Source organism: Haemorhous mexicanus, chromosome 2 (genome assembly GCF_027477595.1).
Source record: "Haemorhous mexicanus isolate bHaeMex1 chromosome 2, bHaeMex1.pri, whole genome shotgun sequence".
NCBI classification, from domain to species: domain Eukaryota; kingdom Metazoa; phylum Chordata; class Aves; order Passeriformes; family Fringillidae; genus Haemorhous; species Haemorhous mexicanus.
Genome location: NC_082342.1, coordinates 106,697,584 through 106,714,987, shown reverse-complemented (window position 1 = coordinate 106,714,987; position 17,404 = coordinate 106,697,584). Strand labels below are relative to the sequence as shown.

The window sequence follows — 17,404 nt, the reverse complement described above, 5'->3', positions numbered from 1 at the left end:
TTGTTTGTCTGTGGAAATATCACAGTTCTAAAATTTTACATCCTTAGAGCAAGACATGTATTTAAGAAGTGTTGATACTAGCTTAGGAACTGAAGCTCAAAGAAGAAATAAACCATAGACTGTCCTGTCTGTCTAGTCTATTGATTGCTTGTGCTGCCCTTTTCCAGAGCATGTATGGGAGATAGGTTTCAAATGGATTAGGGTTTGGGCTGGGATTTTGGTTTGGGTATTTTCTTTTCCCCCACCTTTGCTGTTACTGTTTATCTCATTCTCCCATTGTGACAGAGAAATTCAGACGAGCTTATGTGCTCTTCCATGCTATTTGCCTTTGTATCCCTCCCTGCCAACTTCTTCTCCCACTCCAGACTTCTCAGCCCTCACTCACTAAGGGTGTGGAGCCTCCTGGGTTGGTCTGAGTTGCTCAGCCGACAGCTGATGCCTTGCTCGCAGATCTGAGGTGGAAACTGAATTGCCTTCCTAGTGGGAACAAGCGTGTAAGAGTCCAGAGCCTTCTTGTGAATTTTGATATAATGATAATCATCTGAAAAACATGCCACATCAACAGGGTAGATTTTGTCTGTCTATAAAAGAAATATGAAATGGCTGCCTGAAGATGTAATCTGGGAGGGTTTTTGCCCTGCCCTCAATAGATCTGTATACTGCAAAACGAAGGCAGTTTTTCTAAATTAGTAAGTCTACTCCCAATTTTTCTATTGACCATCCTTGCTAACACAGGAAAGGTGGAATAATCTTAATATTGGAAAGCAGCTTTGCTTCAGAAAGCTGGGTAGACATCAGTGAATTTAAAGTGTCATCTTGGAAGGGGTTGGAAAGCAGACACCCATTTACCTATGCTCAGCCCAGAGGGAAGGCAGCAAAGGCATGGTGAGAAGAAAGTGGAAGAGCTAATACCAAAGCTATAATTGCATGCACAGTCCCCATTCATCCTCCAGCTTTGAAGGGTGGGAAGAGGTACAAAAAGGAAGTATAGATCTTGTCCCCAAAATTGCACAGCCTTAGAAATGAAACCACTACATCTCTATGTCAGTAGTAAAGGCAGTTGAAAGGGATGATGTTGGACTATATGTCTGCAAGGACTTATATGTTATTGATTGTTCTTCGCAACTTTAGGGTATTTTTTCTTGCTTATGTATTTGTTTTCAGGTGGATGAGGAGTATGAAAATCCTCACTCGGTGGATCGTGTCCCAGTGGGAAAGTTGCCCCATCTTTGGGGCCAATCATTGTATGTCCTGAGCTGCCTGTTAGCAGAGGTAATTTTTCATTGCATAGTAGATAAACTTGTATTTCTTTTTGTTTGAGATGGCTTGGGCTTTAAGTATAGTTTGGTTGACAGGTAGAGGACAGTGTGTTTTCCAGTAGAAACATGTACATGAACCATGAAAGGCTGACTCTAAGCTTTCAGGACCTTTTTTGTTTTTTTTTTTTTTTTTTTAATATAGCTAAGCAATTGTTTAATTGTTTCTATTCAAGCTGAGTAAGTTGTCACATGGTCTGGAATATGGTTAGAATAGAGGAGTATGCCCTGACTTGGCTGTTCCAGAGCCAGGATGTTGGGCCATTTCAGCTTTACTAGGCTATTCCTTGCTCTATGGCATGATGTATCTACTAGTCAGACACATTAAAGTCAGACTAGTTAAAAGAAGCACAAATATCTCAGTGGAGCTACAAAAAAGTCACTTTCCTGGTAAAATTATGTCAGTTGCTGTACCTCTGAAATAGAAATTCTGAATGAAGATTGTGTCAGTCAGAACCATTTCCTTATTGTTCCAAAAAATATTGCAGCCATTGTTTTTATTGAATGTACTACTTTGTGGACAGGGTAGACGAACCAGGTTTTAAGTCCTGCTGTCCTGAAAAAATATGAAAATTGGTTAGTATTTATTCTATATGTCAGAAACCTTTTGCTTAAATTTTGTTTGTTTCCTTACTTTTTTCTTTCTTTTGCATTTGTTCTAGGGATTTCTTGCTGCAGGTGAAATTGATCCCTTAAACAGGAGATTTTCCACGGGATTTAAACCTGATGTTGTGGTACAAGGTGAGGGAATTTCTGTGAACATTCTGTGTTAATTGAATCATATGGTGGCAAAGTCCCTGTGTACAGGAGAGATAAAAGATGTGTTTAAAAATAATGTGGATTTTTTTTGCATGGGACATAGATGGTTTGGTGACACTGTGAGAAGGAGAAAGAGTTTGTTTGCCTAGCTGCCTTTTTACTGGAGGGAAGATCAGGTTTAAGGCACTTCAAAAAAGAAAAAAAAAAGTTAAAATTTTAAGACTTGTCTGGAATTGGAGAGTGGCAAACTTAGCCTTCTAATGAAAAGGAAAATCTTGGCAGCTTCTAGAGGGAAGAAGCAGGACTGACAGGAGATGGATCAGGTTAATCAGATTTGATGTAGCCCCTTTTCAGAGGAACCAGAGAAGGCGGAGTGAGGAGCATCCTTGTACACAGAGGTGAGGCAGCCAGAGTTACCAGCTTTTGGCTACTGCTGGGAGTGGCCTCTTTATTTTGTGCAAGAACAGCCAAAACCAGAAATTAAGTGGAGAGCAAACACCAGCAGATCAGGTCTTAAAGACTTTTCTGGTGGTTGGACCGCTCTGAAAGAGCAACCAGCTCATTTATCAGGAGCAGTCTTTGTCAAGGATCCTGTGACCTGGGCTGGTGCTTGTTTACCCCCTGTTGGTGCCTCATGGGAGTAGCATTTCATTATTCTGAAGTACTTAATTTCCAATAGAAATAAAAGTGCTTGCTTATTTTTAGCATTCTTTGGCAAATATTCAAAATACAAAGAAGAATACTGCATTATTAGTCCCAAATCAATAAGCCACTTATCATGGGCAAAACCTCAAGTGGGACAAGAGATGGGTTCTGGGCCTGGATTGTAAATTCCTCTATTAGGGAAATTTTTTTTCTCCCTACCTCTGCCACTTTGTGTCCTCTGAAATATGTATTGCTATACAAGTGACAGCACCTGTTCCCCAGTACTTGGCTGCATTGTTATAGTGTGCTGTGTTAAAAGAACAAAGATTTTCAAGTCCTCTTTCCCTTTGTTCTATGGGGAGAAACCCCTAAAAGAGACTCTTTTCTAAAAGAGACTGTATGATCCAAACTAGTGGTACTCAAAGAAATCAGAAACAACTGATTAAGTCCCTAAGAACCTGCTTTAACCTCAGCTTTGATCTTGCTTTGAGCAGGAGGTTTGAGTAGAGACCTCAGAGGACTCTTCTGACCCTTCTGACCACCACTTTTGTCCCAAGTGGACAGGAATGGCAAGAAATACTGAGAAACAGAGAATTAAAATCTGACAGGTGCCCTATTACAATCCCTTTTGATTTCATGAATCCATAAGTTAAGAAAAAAGTGAGGTCTTCATCCTTTTTAGTTAGCTAAATGCATTTGTTGAGAGGTGACAGTAGAGACAGTCAGTTAAAAAGAGTAGAACATTGGTTTTTACTTGTGTTTTTGTTTTCTGTTACACAGTAACTGTTTTGGCAGAATCTAATCAAATTAAAAATCTGTTGCAAGACCGTGGAATCAATGTTCAGAGCATTGCTGATATCCATCCACTCAGGGTGCAGCCAGCTCGCATCCTCAGCAACCTCTACACTATGCTGGGTAAGTATTTTAACATGGAAGCCTCTCTGCTGCCAGGCAAGGTATTTTTTTAAGAAGCTTAACCAACTTAGAACTTCTGTCTTAAATTAGGGACTCAAAGAGGTGGAAAAACTACCTCATTAGAAATGGTGGAGAAAATACAAATTTCCCTGTGCCCTTGGAGTTAGACAAAAACAGACTCTTCATTTGTCCTCCAGAAACTACGTCCACAGAGAAATGGGTTTTTGAAAAAATGCCTGGTAGAACAGAGAAGAAAAAAATTAAGTATTTTTCCTTCAAGAAGTTATTTGAGTCTGGAAACTAGGCAGTATGATTTTTATCTTCCAAGCAGGCAGTCTTGGAAGTTTTCTGCTCCAAATCAGGGAAGCTGTGCTCCTATCAGAGCATCTTTGGGCTTTTAGGTTGTTGCTAAAGTTCCTTCCAGCCTGGAGCTGAGATAAGCTGCTGAAGCCCTCTGAATCTGTGGCAAGCCCAGAAGCCTTTAGGGCTTTTGTAAACACAGGACTTTAAATACATTCCAGTTCCTCAGCAGTGGCTCTCAAGTCCTGTTTTCCTCAGAGCCTGAATTGACTTAAATAAATTCTCCAAAGCTCTGACTGGTTCTAGTTGTTAAGTCTTTTTATAACTGCTTCTTAATAATCCTTGATGGAATTGTTTGGGTCTTGGTGGGAAGTTTGTTACATGTATTCCTAATTTAACTTAGTTTTACTTCATCAGGCATGCCAGCAACTCATGACTCAAAACTGTGGATACTGCTATAAAATAAAATTGAGGTGGGATGACAGCACTAGTAGATTCCTTTGCTGTCTGGACAAGGGGAGCTGTATCCTGCTTCACTGACAATCTGGAGCACGTTCCCATGGCAATTTGGTTACAGATAATGCTGAGGCTGCTCATGGGGTGAACATTTTTTTGTTGTGGTGGTTTTTGTTTGTAAGTTTATTTTTTTGTTTTAACAGGGAGCTTTTTGTGGAGTCATTCGAAGTAATGGGGCCTCCAGATAAATTTTAGAAAGTATGCCTTTTACACAGAGAAATTGTATATGTTGCTTCTGTGAAAGAATCTGGCTCTTCATCTCAAAGTTCTTTAAAAAAAATGAAACATTTGCAGGGCTTTGCTGAGGCTTACATTTATTTTATTGTAATCCATAATAGCTTTCTTTCACTAGTGGAGGAGTGTGAGTAGGATGATTTGATACATTGTTTTTAACTGTGACTTCCTTGGGAATGTTCACAGTAGTATTTTTTCAGGCGCATGGTTGTTTGGTTCTTGTCAGAAAGATTCAAGTCAGCTCCTGTCTGCTGGTGCAAAGGTTGTAGCGTGGATCATTGCTAATAAGCTTTTCTGAGAAAAGTGAGGCTTACTAAAGCATGATGAAAATCTTTTGTTGTATTTGGATGTACCTTGTGTGTTGATTTAGCCTGCAGGCATGAGTTTTTAAGGTCCTGTATTTGAAAACACTGGAATTTCTGGGTTATGTTGATGGCCTTGTTCTTTGTAATATCACATCTCCTGCCCTTCTTGGTGGGGGAGCTTTGGGCACTGAGAAATTATGGTAATTATAAGACCAAATCCATGGCCAGTGAAGCCAAAATTTTAATTTTTAATCAGGCCTTTGAAGGACTCTGGTATTATATTGCTGCTTGCTACAAAACCAGTTTGTAGGCTCACACTCTGTTACTGGTTTTCTGCCTTACTAGTATTAGTGGAGTAAATTTTCCTGTCTTAAGTGGTTATTTTGGAAAACAACACAGAAGATGTTAGCTGAGATTCTTTTCTTTCCTTTTCCTTTCCAGGCCGGAACAAGAACATGAAATTAAGTGGCCGACCACACCGGCACATAGGAGTGTTGGGCACCTCCAAGCTCTACGTGATCAGAAATCAAATATTTGCTTTTACCCCTCAGGTAAGCATGTAAAACTGGCAGGAAAATCACTCCTTTCTTAATGGTGAATCATTAGTGAAGCATTTTGCTTTTCACTGCTGTCATTGTACCTTAGGTAGAACAGGGCTGAAACAGCAGATGGGCTTTACTTTGTCGGGTTTTTAAGAGCATGGGATGATCAGCATGGTAGAACTGCTAATAAATCTCTTTTCAGTCATGCAGAGTCTGGTTTCTTTGGCTTCTGGCTTAGGAGAACACAGTGAATCAATAGTACAGAGTTGTTACTGATCTCTGCTCACACCAACATTCTAATCAATGAAAGAGTTTCTGCAGAAATACATCACTTAGTATATCTTTCTACCAATTGATTTGATGAAAAATTTAGTACCACATAAGTATGCCAAATACTGCAACCCCTAGGAAGCGAAGGTGTCATCTTTTCTTGATGTTGTTGAAAGGATAGTAGTGCTGAGAAATGGATGTTCTGGGTTTTTTTTTCTCTTTAGTACGTTTTTCAGTGTTGCTTGGAAAGTTTGGATCCTCATAGAATCAATGGCTCCTATTGATTCATTTAATGAAATGCAACACACCTATTTCAATAGAATTATTCTAGCAGTTGGTACTAGATGGCCCCGGAGTCCCCTTCTCCAAGCATGTACAACTGATGCAGATAAGAATGCATCCACCCTTCTGAACAGATGTTTGACTAATGAAGTCTTTGAACTTCAGCTGAAGGCATTCAGTGGACTCTGAAGAAGGCTTCTGGACTGCTTCATAATGTCCAAAAAAATCAGATTTATTGCAAAAAATGTAGATCCTTTCTCATTCTTCCCCATGTCAGTTGATCACAAGCAGCTTTATAAAATGTTAGTTGTTGTGTTACTTCCCTGTACCAATTTTCACTTTTGAAAATAAGGGAAAAATTCCTTAGAGATACGATTTTTTTTCAAGATGCCTCCTAGCTCACATCTTACTATGTAAGTAGGATCCAATATTCCTGCTAAAATCTTGTCATGTATCAAATAAGGACATACTTACTAGGATATTCCAAAATGGCATTTATCTTTACATTAGCAACACAGTAACAATTCCTGCTTATTCCAAGTTTTCCTAAAGCCTCCATAACATTTTCCATTGTACTTTGAAGCCAGACTCTTCCCCTGACTTTTTTTTTTTTTGAGGTGGATGGAGTTAATGTTTAATGTCACCTTCCTAAGGTTAGCAACTAAATCATCTTGTTGATCTTGACTAGTGTCCACAAAATTTGTAATTTTGTCATTTGTATTTCATTCTCTTTTCTAGTGAAAACATTGATTAGGTGGCGGGCAAAGGCTGAATTCATTCAGATACAGCAATTCTGAAAAAATGGTTAATAACTACCTTCTGAGAACAATTTTAAAAGTAGTTCTGCTTCCTAGGAATTTTTTTCAGCTCATTAGTTTGAGCTGTATTTTGCAGAAGCTGGCAGGTGTCAGCCATTTTCTTATACTTACCATCTGGTTGCTCCAAAGAAGGAAACTGGACTAATCTGTTGAGATTGGGTTTTGGCCATCTTACTTTATTATTTTGTAATTATCTTGTCTGTCTCAAATTGGCTTTGTTTTCCTTTGCTTCCATGCACTGGAATTGGCCTGACTTTTTAAATGGCTCTTAATTTTTAAAGATGGCCAGTGTGTTTCCTTGTCTCTGGATTTCTGGGACTTTTTCTTTCTGAATTACCAAAGCAAATTGTGAGTAGCTCAAGGATTGTTTTGGCTAGTTCCTGATTCCTTCTGTGAAAAAACTTCTCAGGACTTTGTTAGCTTGAACTTCCATGTTCTTTATGGACTTACCCCTCCCCAAGGCTTATGGGTTTGCTTAACTTTTGTTGTGGCTGCTTTGACATACTTTCCATTATTTGTCCAGCTTCTTTGGTTCCAGCTCCTGAAGTAGCCACAATAGTCTCTTACTGTGGTTCCTGGCTTCCTGCTACAGTGGGAACAGCACTTTGCTATTGCATGTTTCATGTGCCTTTTTTCCTCAGTAACTGCCAGCTTTTCTGTGTTCTGCCTGACTTTCTGATGGTTCCCAAGAGACGTACATTTACTGGCTCCCAGTCCCCAGTGTGCACTTAAGCCTGTTGATTGTTTTTGTTACTATTGTTAGCTTTTTTTCCCACATTTAGAGTACTTCCATCTTCCAGATCATAGGTCAGTGTAGTTGGTCATTGGGAAGATTCTGCTTCATGGCTGTAATTGCCCAGGTTTTGTTTGTACAGCTTACTTTGATGGTCAGTCTATGGGCGTAAGAAAATGGACTCTTCCACAAGCATGGATTTCTTTGTCACAGTCTGAGGCCTTGTTAGGTTAATTCAGGTCATTTGTGTTGTGGTCAGGAGTAGCTCATATGGCTTTTGTGAATGATTTAAGGTAAGAAACAGGGAAAAAAAAAAAAAAAAAGGAAAGCACTACCAACTACCCCTATGTTGTGTTTTTCTCTTCTCTAGTTTACTGACCAGCATCACTTCTATCTGGCTCTAGACAATCAGATGATTGTGGAGATGCTCAAGACAGAGCTGGCTTACCTCACTTCTTGCTGGAGGATGACAGGGAGACCAACCTTGACATTTCCCATCACCCACACAATGCTTGGTAAACTTAGTTTTCTGTTTCATGCAGATTACTGCAGGAGGATAGGATGAATATTGGTTTAAGAGGAGACAAGTAGCAGAACTTCTAACATCAGAAGTACATTTCAATTTTCTTATGTGTATGCTGAATTTGGATTACATGGTTATATTTGATTTACTCTCTCTTCATATGCTTCCATCACCAATCATCTCCATGCTATTTCTGTCTAAAGAAATTTCATAGAAATCCCTTTGGAACTTGTCTTGAGTGGGTTGGTGTTTGTCTTTAGAACTTATCCAGGGGTTGTGTTTTGTTTGCTTGTTTGTCTGGGATTTTTGAATAAGCTAGTATTGATAGTAGTTGTGGGTTCTGCTTTAAATTTGCCTGATTTGCATTGTAGACAACACCCAGTAATGCACTGTATTTGGATGTGAAAATTTAAGAAAGTGTTGATGAGCTTCAATTCTTCCATTATTCTTTTTTAGTTGATGATGGTACTGACATTCATCCAGCAGTTCTTGCCACAATAAGAAAATTAGAAGATGGTTATTTTGGAGGTGCAAGGTAATGTCAGAATAGCCAAATTATTATCTCCATGATTTTTAAAATTAAATCCTGTAAAAGTCTCAGTTTTTTACTTATGATAGTACACAGACTTTGTACTAGAATACTGCAGAGAAGGAAGTTTCAGCTTTAATTATTATGTGGCAATCAAATGGTAGCTGGGCCTCAGGTGCAATGAAAAAGATGTGTCTCCCAAAAAGTGTACCATCTCTGACTGCCATTAATGGATAAAGAAAACAGACATCAAATATTTGGAAATATGAAGTCTTGAAGTATGAAATCTTTGAAACATGAGTCAGGCTGCCCTTCTGTTATTAAAAAGTAATTACTTTAACAGTTACTGGACATGTTTTAAACATTGATTGCATGTAGTACTTGTAAGCTGGAGTGTTCCATTCATCTGTGTGTAAAATATGATGCCACAGTATCTCCCTATTCTTTTTCTGCTTTCCCTCTCAATCAGTATCTTCCTTTGACAATCAAATATTGTCATGGTTTAGCTCCAGTCAACAATGCAGCCCCACATGGCCACTCACCCATGCTCCCCTTAGTGGGGCTGGGGAGAGAATTGGAAGAATACAAGTGAGAAAACTCGTGAGTTGTGATAAAGAGAGTTTATTAAGCAGAGCAAAAACCACATATGCAGGCAAAGCAAAATGGGAAATTCATTCACCACTTTCCATGGGCAATTGTTCAGCCATCTTCAGGAAAGCTGTACTCCATCAAATGTGACTGTGGCTTGGGAAGACAAACTGCTGTATCCCTGGGCATCCTCCCCTTCATCCTTCTTCCCCCAGCTTTATGTGCTGAGCATAACACCCTATGGTATGGATGTCCCTGTGGTCAGCAGGAATCAGCTCTCTGGCTGTGTTCCCTCCCAGCTCCTTGTGCACCCCCAGCCTGTGCTGGTGGGGTGAGGTGAGAAGCAGGAAAGGCTGAGATGCTGTGTAAGCCCTGCTTAGCAGTAACTAATACATCCCTGTGTTATCAGCACTGTGTTTCCAGCACAAATCCAAAGCATAGCCCCATCATTCAGTCTTATCCCTAAAACCAGCACAGGTGGTTTAGCAGCCTCCAGTTCTGTGAAAAGACACATTCATGGGACCTTCTCAGCTCCAGTTTCTTATGCATTATCCTTGGAGCACCTGTCTTTGTTCAGGGTCTCTCTTCATATGAACATACAACACCCTGCATAATTAGGCTTTGAGTTAGGCCTGTTACCATAGCACAGTTAAAATCAATTAGTACCTAGAGCAGTAAGTGCCCAGCTGGATGTGCAACTGTTATTTTCCTTTTTTATTTTCCAGTGTCAGTTTCTGTGGCTTTAGAGTTGCCAAAGGTGGATTAAATAGTAGGTTTCATAAATTTTGGAGGAGCTTTTGAAAGCTAAGTGAGCATTAATCAGTATCAGAATGGTGGATGTTAATGCTCTTTGGCATGTGTCCCCTTTTGCAGGGTGAAGATAGGCAAGCTATCAGAATTTCTTACCACCTCTTTTCATACATATCTGAGCTTTTTGGATCCAGACTGTGACCTAAAACTGTTTGATGACCGTAATGACAACTGTAATAGTCCTGACAGTGAATATGGAGACTACCCAGCAGATTTCTGTGAAAAAGGTAGTAGAGTTTTTTCACTTGGTACTTTTTTCTCTGTCAAGTTCTATCAGCAGAGTCTGGGTTTGCCTACAGTGCAGAATCTGTTCTGTGCACAGCTGATGGTCATTTGATTTTCTCATGTATCCATCTGAGGACAGGACCTGCATGACTCAGTTTGGAGAATGAATAATTGTGTGTTCTTCCTGAATTTGTAGTATAGCACTGACTGGCAACTGCTACAGCAAAGCTGAGTCTGGAGAGTCAGCAGGTGGGGAGGTGTGGAAGAGGTTAGAGGGAAAAGGACTGTGAAGAGTTGTGGACAAGAGCTTGTGTGGAAGAGATGATAGAGTCTTAGAATCATACAAGTTGGAAGAGACTTTTACATCATCAAGTCCAGCTGTGTTCTATGATCTACCAGCAAAATGAAACCCCTTTTGGATCCTTTGACAGGCAAAGCTAGGTTCTAAATCTGTTCTCAGGGTCAAAATTGGTTTTTTTCTTTTTTTTCCAATTTTTTTTGGCTTCAAAAATCTCTTCCTTACCCTATTTTTGCATATTTGAGTGTCCTTCTAAATAAGCAATAATATAGTGGTGTGTTTGAATAAGAAAGTGATGATGATAAGTAGTGATTTTTTACCTTTAAGAAACCTTGATTTTTTTATGTATGTTACACTAGATAGCCAGGATGAGCTGGATCAGTATATAAATGATGTCCTGCAGAGCACAGCCCTGAAGTCATACCTGCCTCCAACTTCAAAGACAACAAGTGAACCTCCTGTGTTCAGTGCAAATCATTCCACAGAAGAGATACTGTCAATAATGGCCAAGACAAAGGGCTTGGAAGTTCCAGGTATTTCTCCCTGTTGTTTATTTAGTGATAATAAAAAACCTGGTTTGGCTGCTACAAGGGGTAAGTTCAAGTATTTAAAAATGATACCTTTTGACATACTCATGCCACTAGTTCTTTCTTTATAGAGGAAAAATAAGAAATTCCTTAACAAGTAAGAACAACTAAAGTTGCCGCTGTCATGTTCCCACAGTATCCCATGTCATGATGTATGTTATTTCACTGCAGAAAACCTGCAATGAAATGTAACATTTAATCAAAATTAATGTTATGGAAGCTGTTACAGCTTCTTAGTTGGATAGAATTTTAGAACCTAAATCAGTTAATTAATTGTTTTGTCTTGGCTTGTATAAAGGCAAACAAAATGTACTTTTTAACAAAGTTGCTATGAAATGAAATGTTTCTATACAAGAAAAACATAAATATTCTTATGTACTTTCTAAATTTTTAAGAACAAATAGAGTAGAGAGGGAGCACAGTCTTTCTAACTATCCTGCATTTTCTGATAGCCTGATTGGAGGATATATACCAAAATAAGATTTGGCTGAATTTGTAACTAGATTCCATATGCATTGTTTTATATGCAGACCCTGGTCTATGAAAGACTTCCCTTAACTTCCGTGTAAATTAATAACTTCCAAGCTTTTCTGTTAGTTTTTTCTGCCATCTTTCTTAAGCCACATCATCTGATCCTCCGTGAATTCAGCATATGAAGTTAACAGAGCATTAACCTGCATTTAGCATTATAATTTTAATTATGAAATCTTACCAGTTAGGCCATTTTCTCCACTCATTTCCTGTTGAAATGTTTAAAACACTTGGCAGGGTCAGGTCATTGGGCTGCAGGATTTTGGAGTCACAGGCTAAATAAGAGGTATCAGTTGAGCATGTGGCCCCTGAGCCTTTGACATGCTGAAATCAGAGCAAACCTGCACGGAGATAAAGTTCAGAACATGGGCTTGTCTCAGTTCTATGCACAGCATCTCAGAAGCATTGCCTCTGTATTTTGACTCTTGGAGGTATTTCTGTTGTTTTTACCTAGTCAAGCTGCTTCATGCAGGTGTTTTTGATTTTCATGTTACTGAAACAGCCATTTTTTTCTTTCTGTTCTGGTGACTTTGCTTTCCAGCCGTGTCTATGTCTCTTCCCACTAAAGTTCTGAACACACACCGAAAGTCTCTGAATCTTGTTGATAATCCTCATTTCTTTGGGACAAAGGTAAGGTGTGGGAATTTTTATGCTCTTTGTGGGTTTAGGATGCAATGCTGTAGCCTTTCCTCGTGTTTTCCTTCCAAACCCTATGCCAGGTCTCATTTTTCTTCCCAGACAAGCCATTCTGTCCAAGGCACTCCCTTGTTTTGGAAATTTTTTTTTTGGCTGGATGAAGGTTTTTTAGTCAAATAGACACTATAAAGTGGAAAGTTTTTAATTGAATGTGCAAAACAGAAAAGAACAAAATGATTACTTTATTTTTAAAAGCCAAAAGTTAAGTCATTGTCTTTAGTTCTATCTGAACACAAGGGAAGGACAGGATGTTCACAGGCATTAGAGATGTTTTCCAAGAAATGCTGCTTATAGTAACATCTAGGCAAGAGGGAATGTGTGAATGTCCTCAAGGCACCAGCCAAATCCCACCTCAAGGCATGAAGATGAGGTTGTGCTGGGCACTTGTTTTGTATTGGTGTGTGTCTCTGCACAAGGCTCTGCCAGTTTGTGGAAATGGTATTTTAGGATTATATAAACTGCTGAACAGCTTGTTAAACAAAACTTCTTTTCATTCAAGAACTCACCATAAGATTGCATCATCTGATTGATTATCATTTCACTTTCATAAGCTTAGAAAATTTATAATGGCTATAATTTGCATTCATAAAGAACCACTTACATACGGGTTAGAGATGGAACTCAAAAAGCTCTAAATTATTTCAACAAAAAAAGTATAGTATTTCTCTGCTTTTCTTTTTACAAGTGACATAAGATGACAGGAAAAGCATGCAGATAATTCCATTTTTTTGTTTTGTCAGAAAAAAAAAGAAAAATAGATACAAGGTTCCATTCTAGGGGTTGGGTTTCTTGGGGTTAGTCTCCTTTCTGTGCCTGCAGTACCCTGGCAAGAACTAAGTGATGTGTCTGTATTTCAAGTGCAGAGCTTTGTTGCAAGACTGTTGTGATTTTTTTAATGCCATTTTAATTGAAGTTACAGGAAGTTACAGATCTGCTACTTTTTTCAAGGTCATGTCTTGTGATTTTTCATCCATCTTTGTTATCAGGACCATGAAAATGTTTTGCACTTACCTAAAGATGCTCATGGTGATTTGGATTGCAGGAAGCTTGTTGATCAGCTGAAGGAATGTCCAACACTCCATGATCAAGCAGATATCTTGTATATCTTGCATATACTCAAGTAAGTGGCCTGACTATGAACTTCAACATCTTTAAGTTTGGTCACAGCTATCTGATTATTCTTGTGCAAAAGGTTTCCACTGTTCAGGTTGTGTTTTGAGGGGACAGTGAAAATATTTTGGGCTTTAACAAGCATATTTTCTGTTAGTTTGACTATAGGAATTATTTGGATACCAAAGAAGACTTGTGCATATTCTAGAGTTGATTGGCACACAGTTGCAAATACATCAAGTCTACAGGGCTCACAAATTAGATGCACAAATCCTTTCCATGAATGAGAACACACCCTGCTATATTTGTGCCACTCCATTTAAGTTCACAAAGATTTGGTGTGATTTTCATACACAAGAATGAAAGTGGAGGGAAAATTCATCTTGTCATTTTATAACTAAAGGCAAAATGCAATTTTAACATGTTCACTATTTTTCTTCTAATCCCTTTACATATTTAAGTATACAACTGGCTAAAATTTGGTACTTTTTAAAACATTATTGGAAACAGTCTGGACCCATCTGCTGGAGTTAGTAAACACCTGCTATTTAATTGGTTTGATGGGAGCAAAATGCAAATAGAAACAACAGAATCATCTTCTGAAGTGTGTTTATTGAGCTTGTTTTTTTCCCTGTGCAGGAGAATACTGCTGGAACCTGTCAGGTAGTTGGCTTTTGGTGCAAAGACAAGTATGTGTTAATCACAGATGGTCTTCCCTTCTGCTACAAAGACTGCATTTTTGTTTATTTTAGTCTGTTTCCTGTGTGGAGATCTTCTTTGATCTTCCTGGTTTCCCAAGCAAAATGTTTAGCATCCTCTCTTAAAGAGTAAAGGAAATCCTATAAAAAATATGTTTTGTTGTTTAACTGCTTGTAACACCAGTAATTTCACCAAGGGAGACTCTGTTGGACAGGCAGATGGACCTCTTCTGGACTCTGTCAGCAGGAGTTGAAAGTCATTCTGTGGCAGTTCAAAACATTACCAAAGAGAAGCCATAATGCAGTGAATTTCAAAAGCAAACTTCAAAAGTGAATTTCAAAAGAGGGGAAGAGAAATCTCCTTTGCTTTTTTCAGAAATGGCATGAGCAACACAGAAGATTAGTTAATGGCTAAGAAAGAGGAATGGCTAAAAAATCCCCCTGAAGGATCTGGAAAATGGGTGTAGTCTTCAGCAGTACTGAAAATATTGAATTCTGCCCTGACAAAGCACTACATGGAGTGTTCCTCCAGCAAACTGTCTGTATGAGTGCTCAGTTTAAAGTCTAGTAGGAAAGCCTTTTCAAGTTGCTGGCTCACAGCTGAGTGAGTGCTCAAGTTAATGTGAAAGTTCCTGGTATCAAGAGGATTTTGTCCTCATATAATCAATCTGTGGTGAAGGCACAGATGTCCCATTTGGTATTTAATACCCATTTGGTATTTATTTATCTGACCAACATGAGCAAAGCAGTCAAAATCCAGCTGTGTGGTAAAGTTCATCGTTGTGCCTGATGACAATTACCTCCTGTTTGTTTTGTGGCAGAGGTGCTGACTGGGACACAGAGCTGGATGGACAGTATGGTGTCACTGTTCACTGCCTCCTCAATGAGCTCTACAGAAAGGCAGGCCTCAATCAGGAATGGGGCTTAATCCGTTACATTTCTGGCATACTCAAAAAGAGAGTTGAAGTCCTGGCTGAGGTATGAAATACAAATAATCCTGGTTCAGCTTCCTGCCTAGGAACAGAGATAAAACTACCAGTTTGCTGTTGGGGTTTGTGCTTGCCTTTCTTCTGGTTTTACTTTACAGCATACATAGTGCAGCATATTTCATTAAATATTGGTTGTTTTTCTGATCTAGTCTTACTAGATCTTTATCTTTCATCTGTACTGCAAACTGTGCTAATGTTGGCATGGACTGAGAATGTCACACTGTAAATAGTTGTGAAGGCTTCATTTCATCTCTGTTAACTGGAGAATGCTGCAGTTGTCACTGGTAATTGTCTATTGCTGTTGAGATGGTAAGAACACTTTTGGAGCACTGCCATGTTAGGGTACTAGTGATGACACAAAAACATGTTCTGCCCATTTCCATCCCCTTGGGTAGACAGTCTGCCTTGTGAATGGATGTTTGGAACCATTTAAATGTCCATGACTATTAAGTGGTAACAAGAAAAATCCACTGTTAAGAGTACAGGTGTGATTTTGATCATTTCAGAAAGGTTTCCTCCCAAGTATTCTGAAAGTATTTATTTAATTTTCTAGTAATCCCTTGCATATTTCTGAGGAGCTTTTTCTGTAATTCCTGGCCATTTTCAAGGCTCTGTGTCACATCTAGGATTCCTTATTTTAGTGACAGTCCTGTCTATGGTTAGCAGTTTGTGATAATCACCTTGCATGGTACTTCATAAAGCACAGAACTTTTTGCCTTCTTAAGACACAATGGACGAGGAGTACAGACATACTCACAAAAAGCCACATATGTTAACTTGAGAAGGTATTGACAAAGCATTGGGGAGGAAGAACAGAGATTATCTGTTCTCTCCCATGTTAAGGGAGTGAAAATAAACTCTTTAAAATCAGAGGGACACTGCTCTGTGATATTTTTTATTCAGGATACTAAAACAGGTGAACTGAACATCCACTTTTAAAGGAGGTCAATATGAAAGAGTAAACACTGTGGTACTGGGGAAAGTACCTATTTCAGACTGTATCAGGAATGTGATGCAGTATGCTGGGTGTTTGTTTTAGGAGATATGTTAGTACACAGGATTTTTTTTAACTAATGCTGCCAAACTTTTCATTGATTAAAAATATTATTGTCTTAAATAAAGAACAAAACTTTATTATATGATAAAGGATGAAAGCCTTTATTGATCTGCCAGCCCCACTAGAATTCCTAATCTTATCATTATGTTGCTGATTTCACTGAGCAGGGAAACAGGCTACTTTCAAACTCTCATAACCCTGTCGACCTCAAGAGATCTTTGGCAACTGTTTAACAGCATTCTTCTGGATTTGCATGTCTGGTAATTAATAGAAATGCATTTAAATATTGCTAAAGAAATTGAATTAATTTGATTTGGTGAATTAAAAGCCATATCACTTCCACATGACACAGAGAAAGGTCTCTTGCTTTTTGTCCCCTTATGATAGGCATGCACAGACCTTCTGTCACACCACAAGCAACTTACAGTGGGCCTGCCACCAGAACCCCGTGAGAAAATCATTACCACGTAAGTTGGAGCTCTGCCTTGGGCACAGGCTGCCCTTCATCTTCCTGCTGGTACCATTCTGCTGCTATTATCATCTTCTTTTAAACCTTACTCCTTGCCCTCAAAGGGATTTGCAGCCACCCAGGTAGAATTGTAGGCACCTTTGTTCTGGGTGATTTGATGCCAGTGCTTGCTCAAGAATTTAATAGCTGGTTGTGCTGAGTCACTGCTACCTGTGGTTTGACTTCTTGCAGCCCACTGCCACCTGAGGAGCTCACAGATCTCATTTATGAAGCCAGTGGCCAAGACATCAGTATTGCAGTCCTGACACAGGTATGCAGCCTGTGCAAAAAGGCTTCTTGGACGGTGCCCAGTGCTGTGCCAGTGTTGCTCTGAGACAGGGAAAGCCATGAAGACCCACTCTGACAGGTGTCTTTCTGGATGTGTCCTTACAGGAGATAATTATGTACCTGGCGATGTACGTCCGCTCACAGCCCAGCCTTTTTGTGGAGATGCTCCGGCTCCGCATTGGTCTGATAATCCAGGTGATGGCCACTGAGCTGGCACGAAGTCTGAAATGCTCAGGTAGGAAGCAGTTTCATTGTAAGAGTACCTATGGTATCATTTTTGCTTCACCCTTCCTGGCTGATCTTTTCATTGATATGTGTTAAATCCTTCTATT

At 39.2% G+C, this 17,404-nt stretch overlaps 1 protein-coding gene across 2 annotated transcripts in view; it reads left to right on the top strand.

Annotated features, from left to right (window-relative positions):
* Positions 1–17,404, top strand: part of PHKA2 (phosphorylase kinase regulatory subunit alpha 2) — a 45,514-nt gene that overhangs the window by 15,216 nt on the left and 12,894 nt on the right. For both annotated transcript variants that reach the window (XM_059839848.1, XM_059839847.1), the window contains 14 exons: positions 1,165–1,272; positions 1,979–2,057; positions 3,501–3,635; positions 5,432–5,541; positions 8,006–8,150; positions 8,615–8,693; positions 10,149–10,312; positions 10,968–11,141; positions 12,268–12,356; positions 13,409–13,542; positions 15,052–15,208; positions 16,664–16,743; positions 16,977–17,055; positions 17,178–17,307. In XM_059839848.1, coding sequence (XP_059695831.1) covers positions 1,165–1,272; positions 1,979–2,057; positions 3,501–3,635; positions 5,432–5,541; positions 8,006–8,150; positions 8,615–8,693; positions 10,149–10,312; positions 10,968–11,141; positions 12,268–12,356; positions 13,409–13,542; positions 15,052–15,208; positions 16,664–16,743; positions 16,977–17,055; positions 17,178–17,307 — 1,663 coding nt within the window. The remainder of the gene's footprint in view (positions 1–1,164; positions 1,273–1,978; positions 2,058–3,500; positions 3,636–5,431; positions 5,542–8,005; positions 8,151–8,614; positions 8,694–10,148; positions 10,313–10,967; positions 11,142–12,267; positions 12,357–13,408; positions 13,543–15,051; positions 15,209–16,663; positions 16,744–16,976; positions 17,056–17,177; positions 17,308–17,404) is intronic.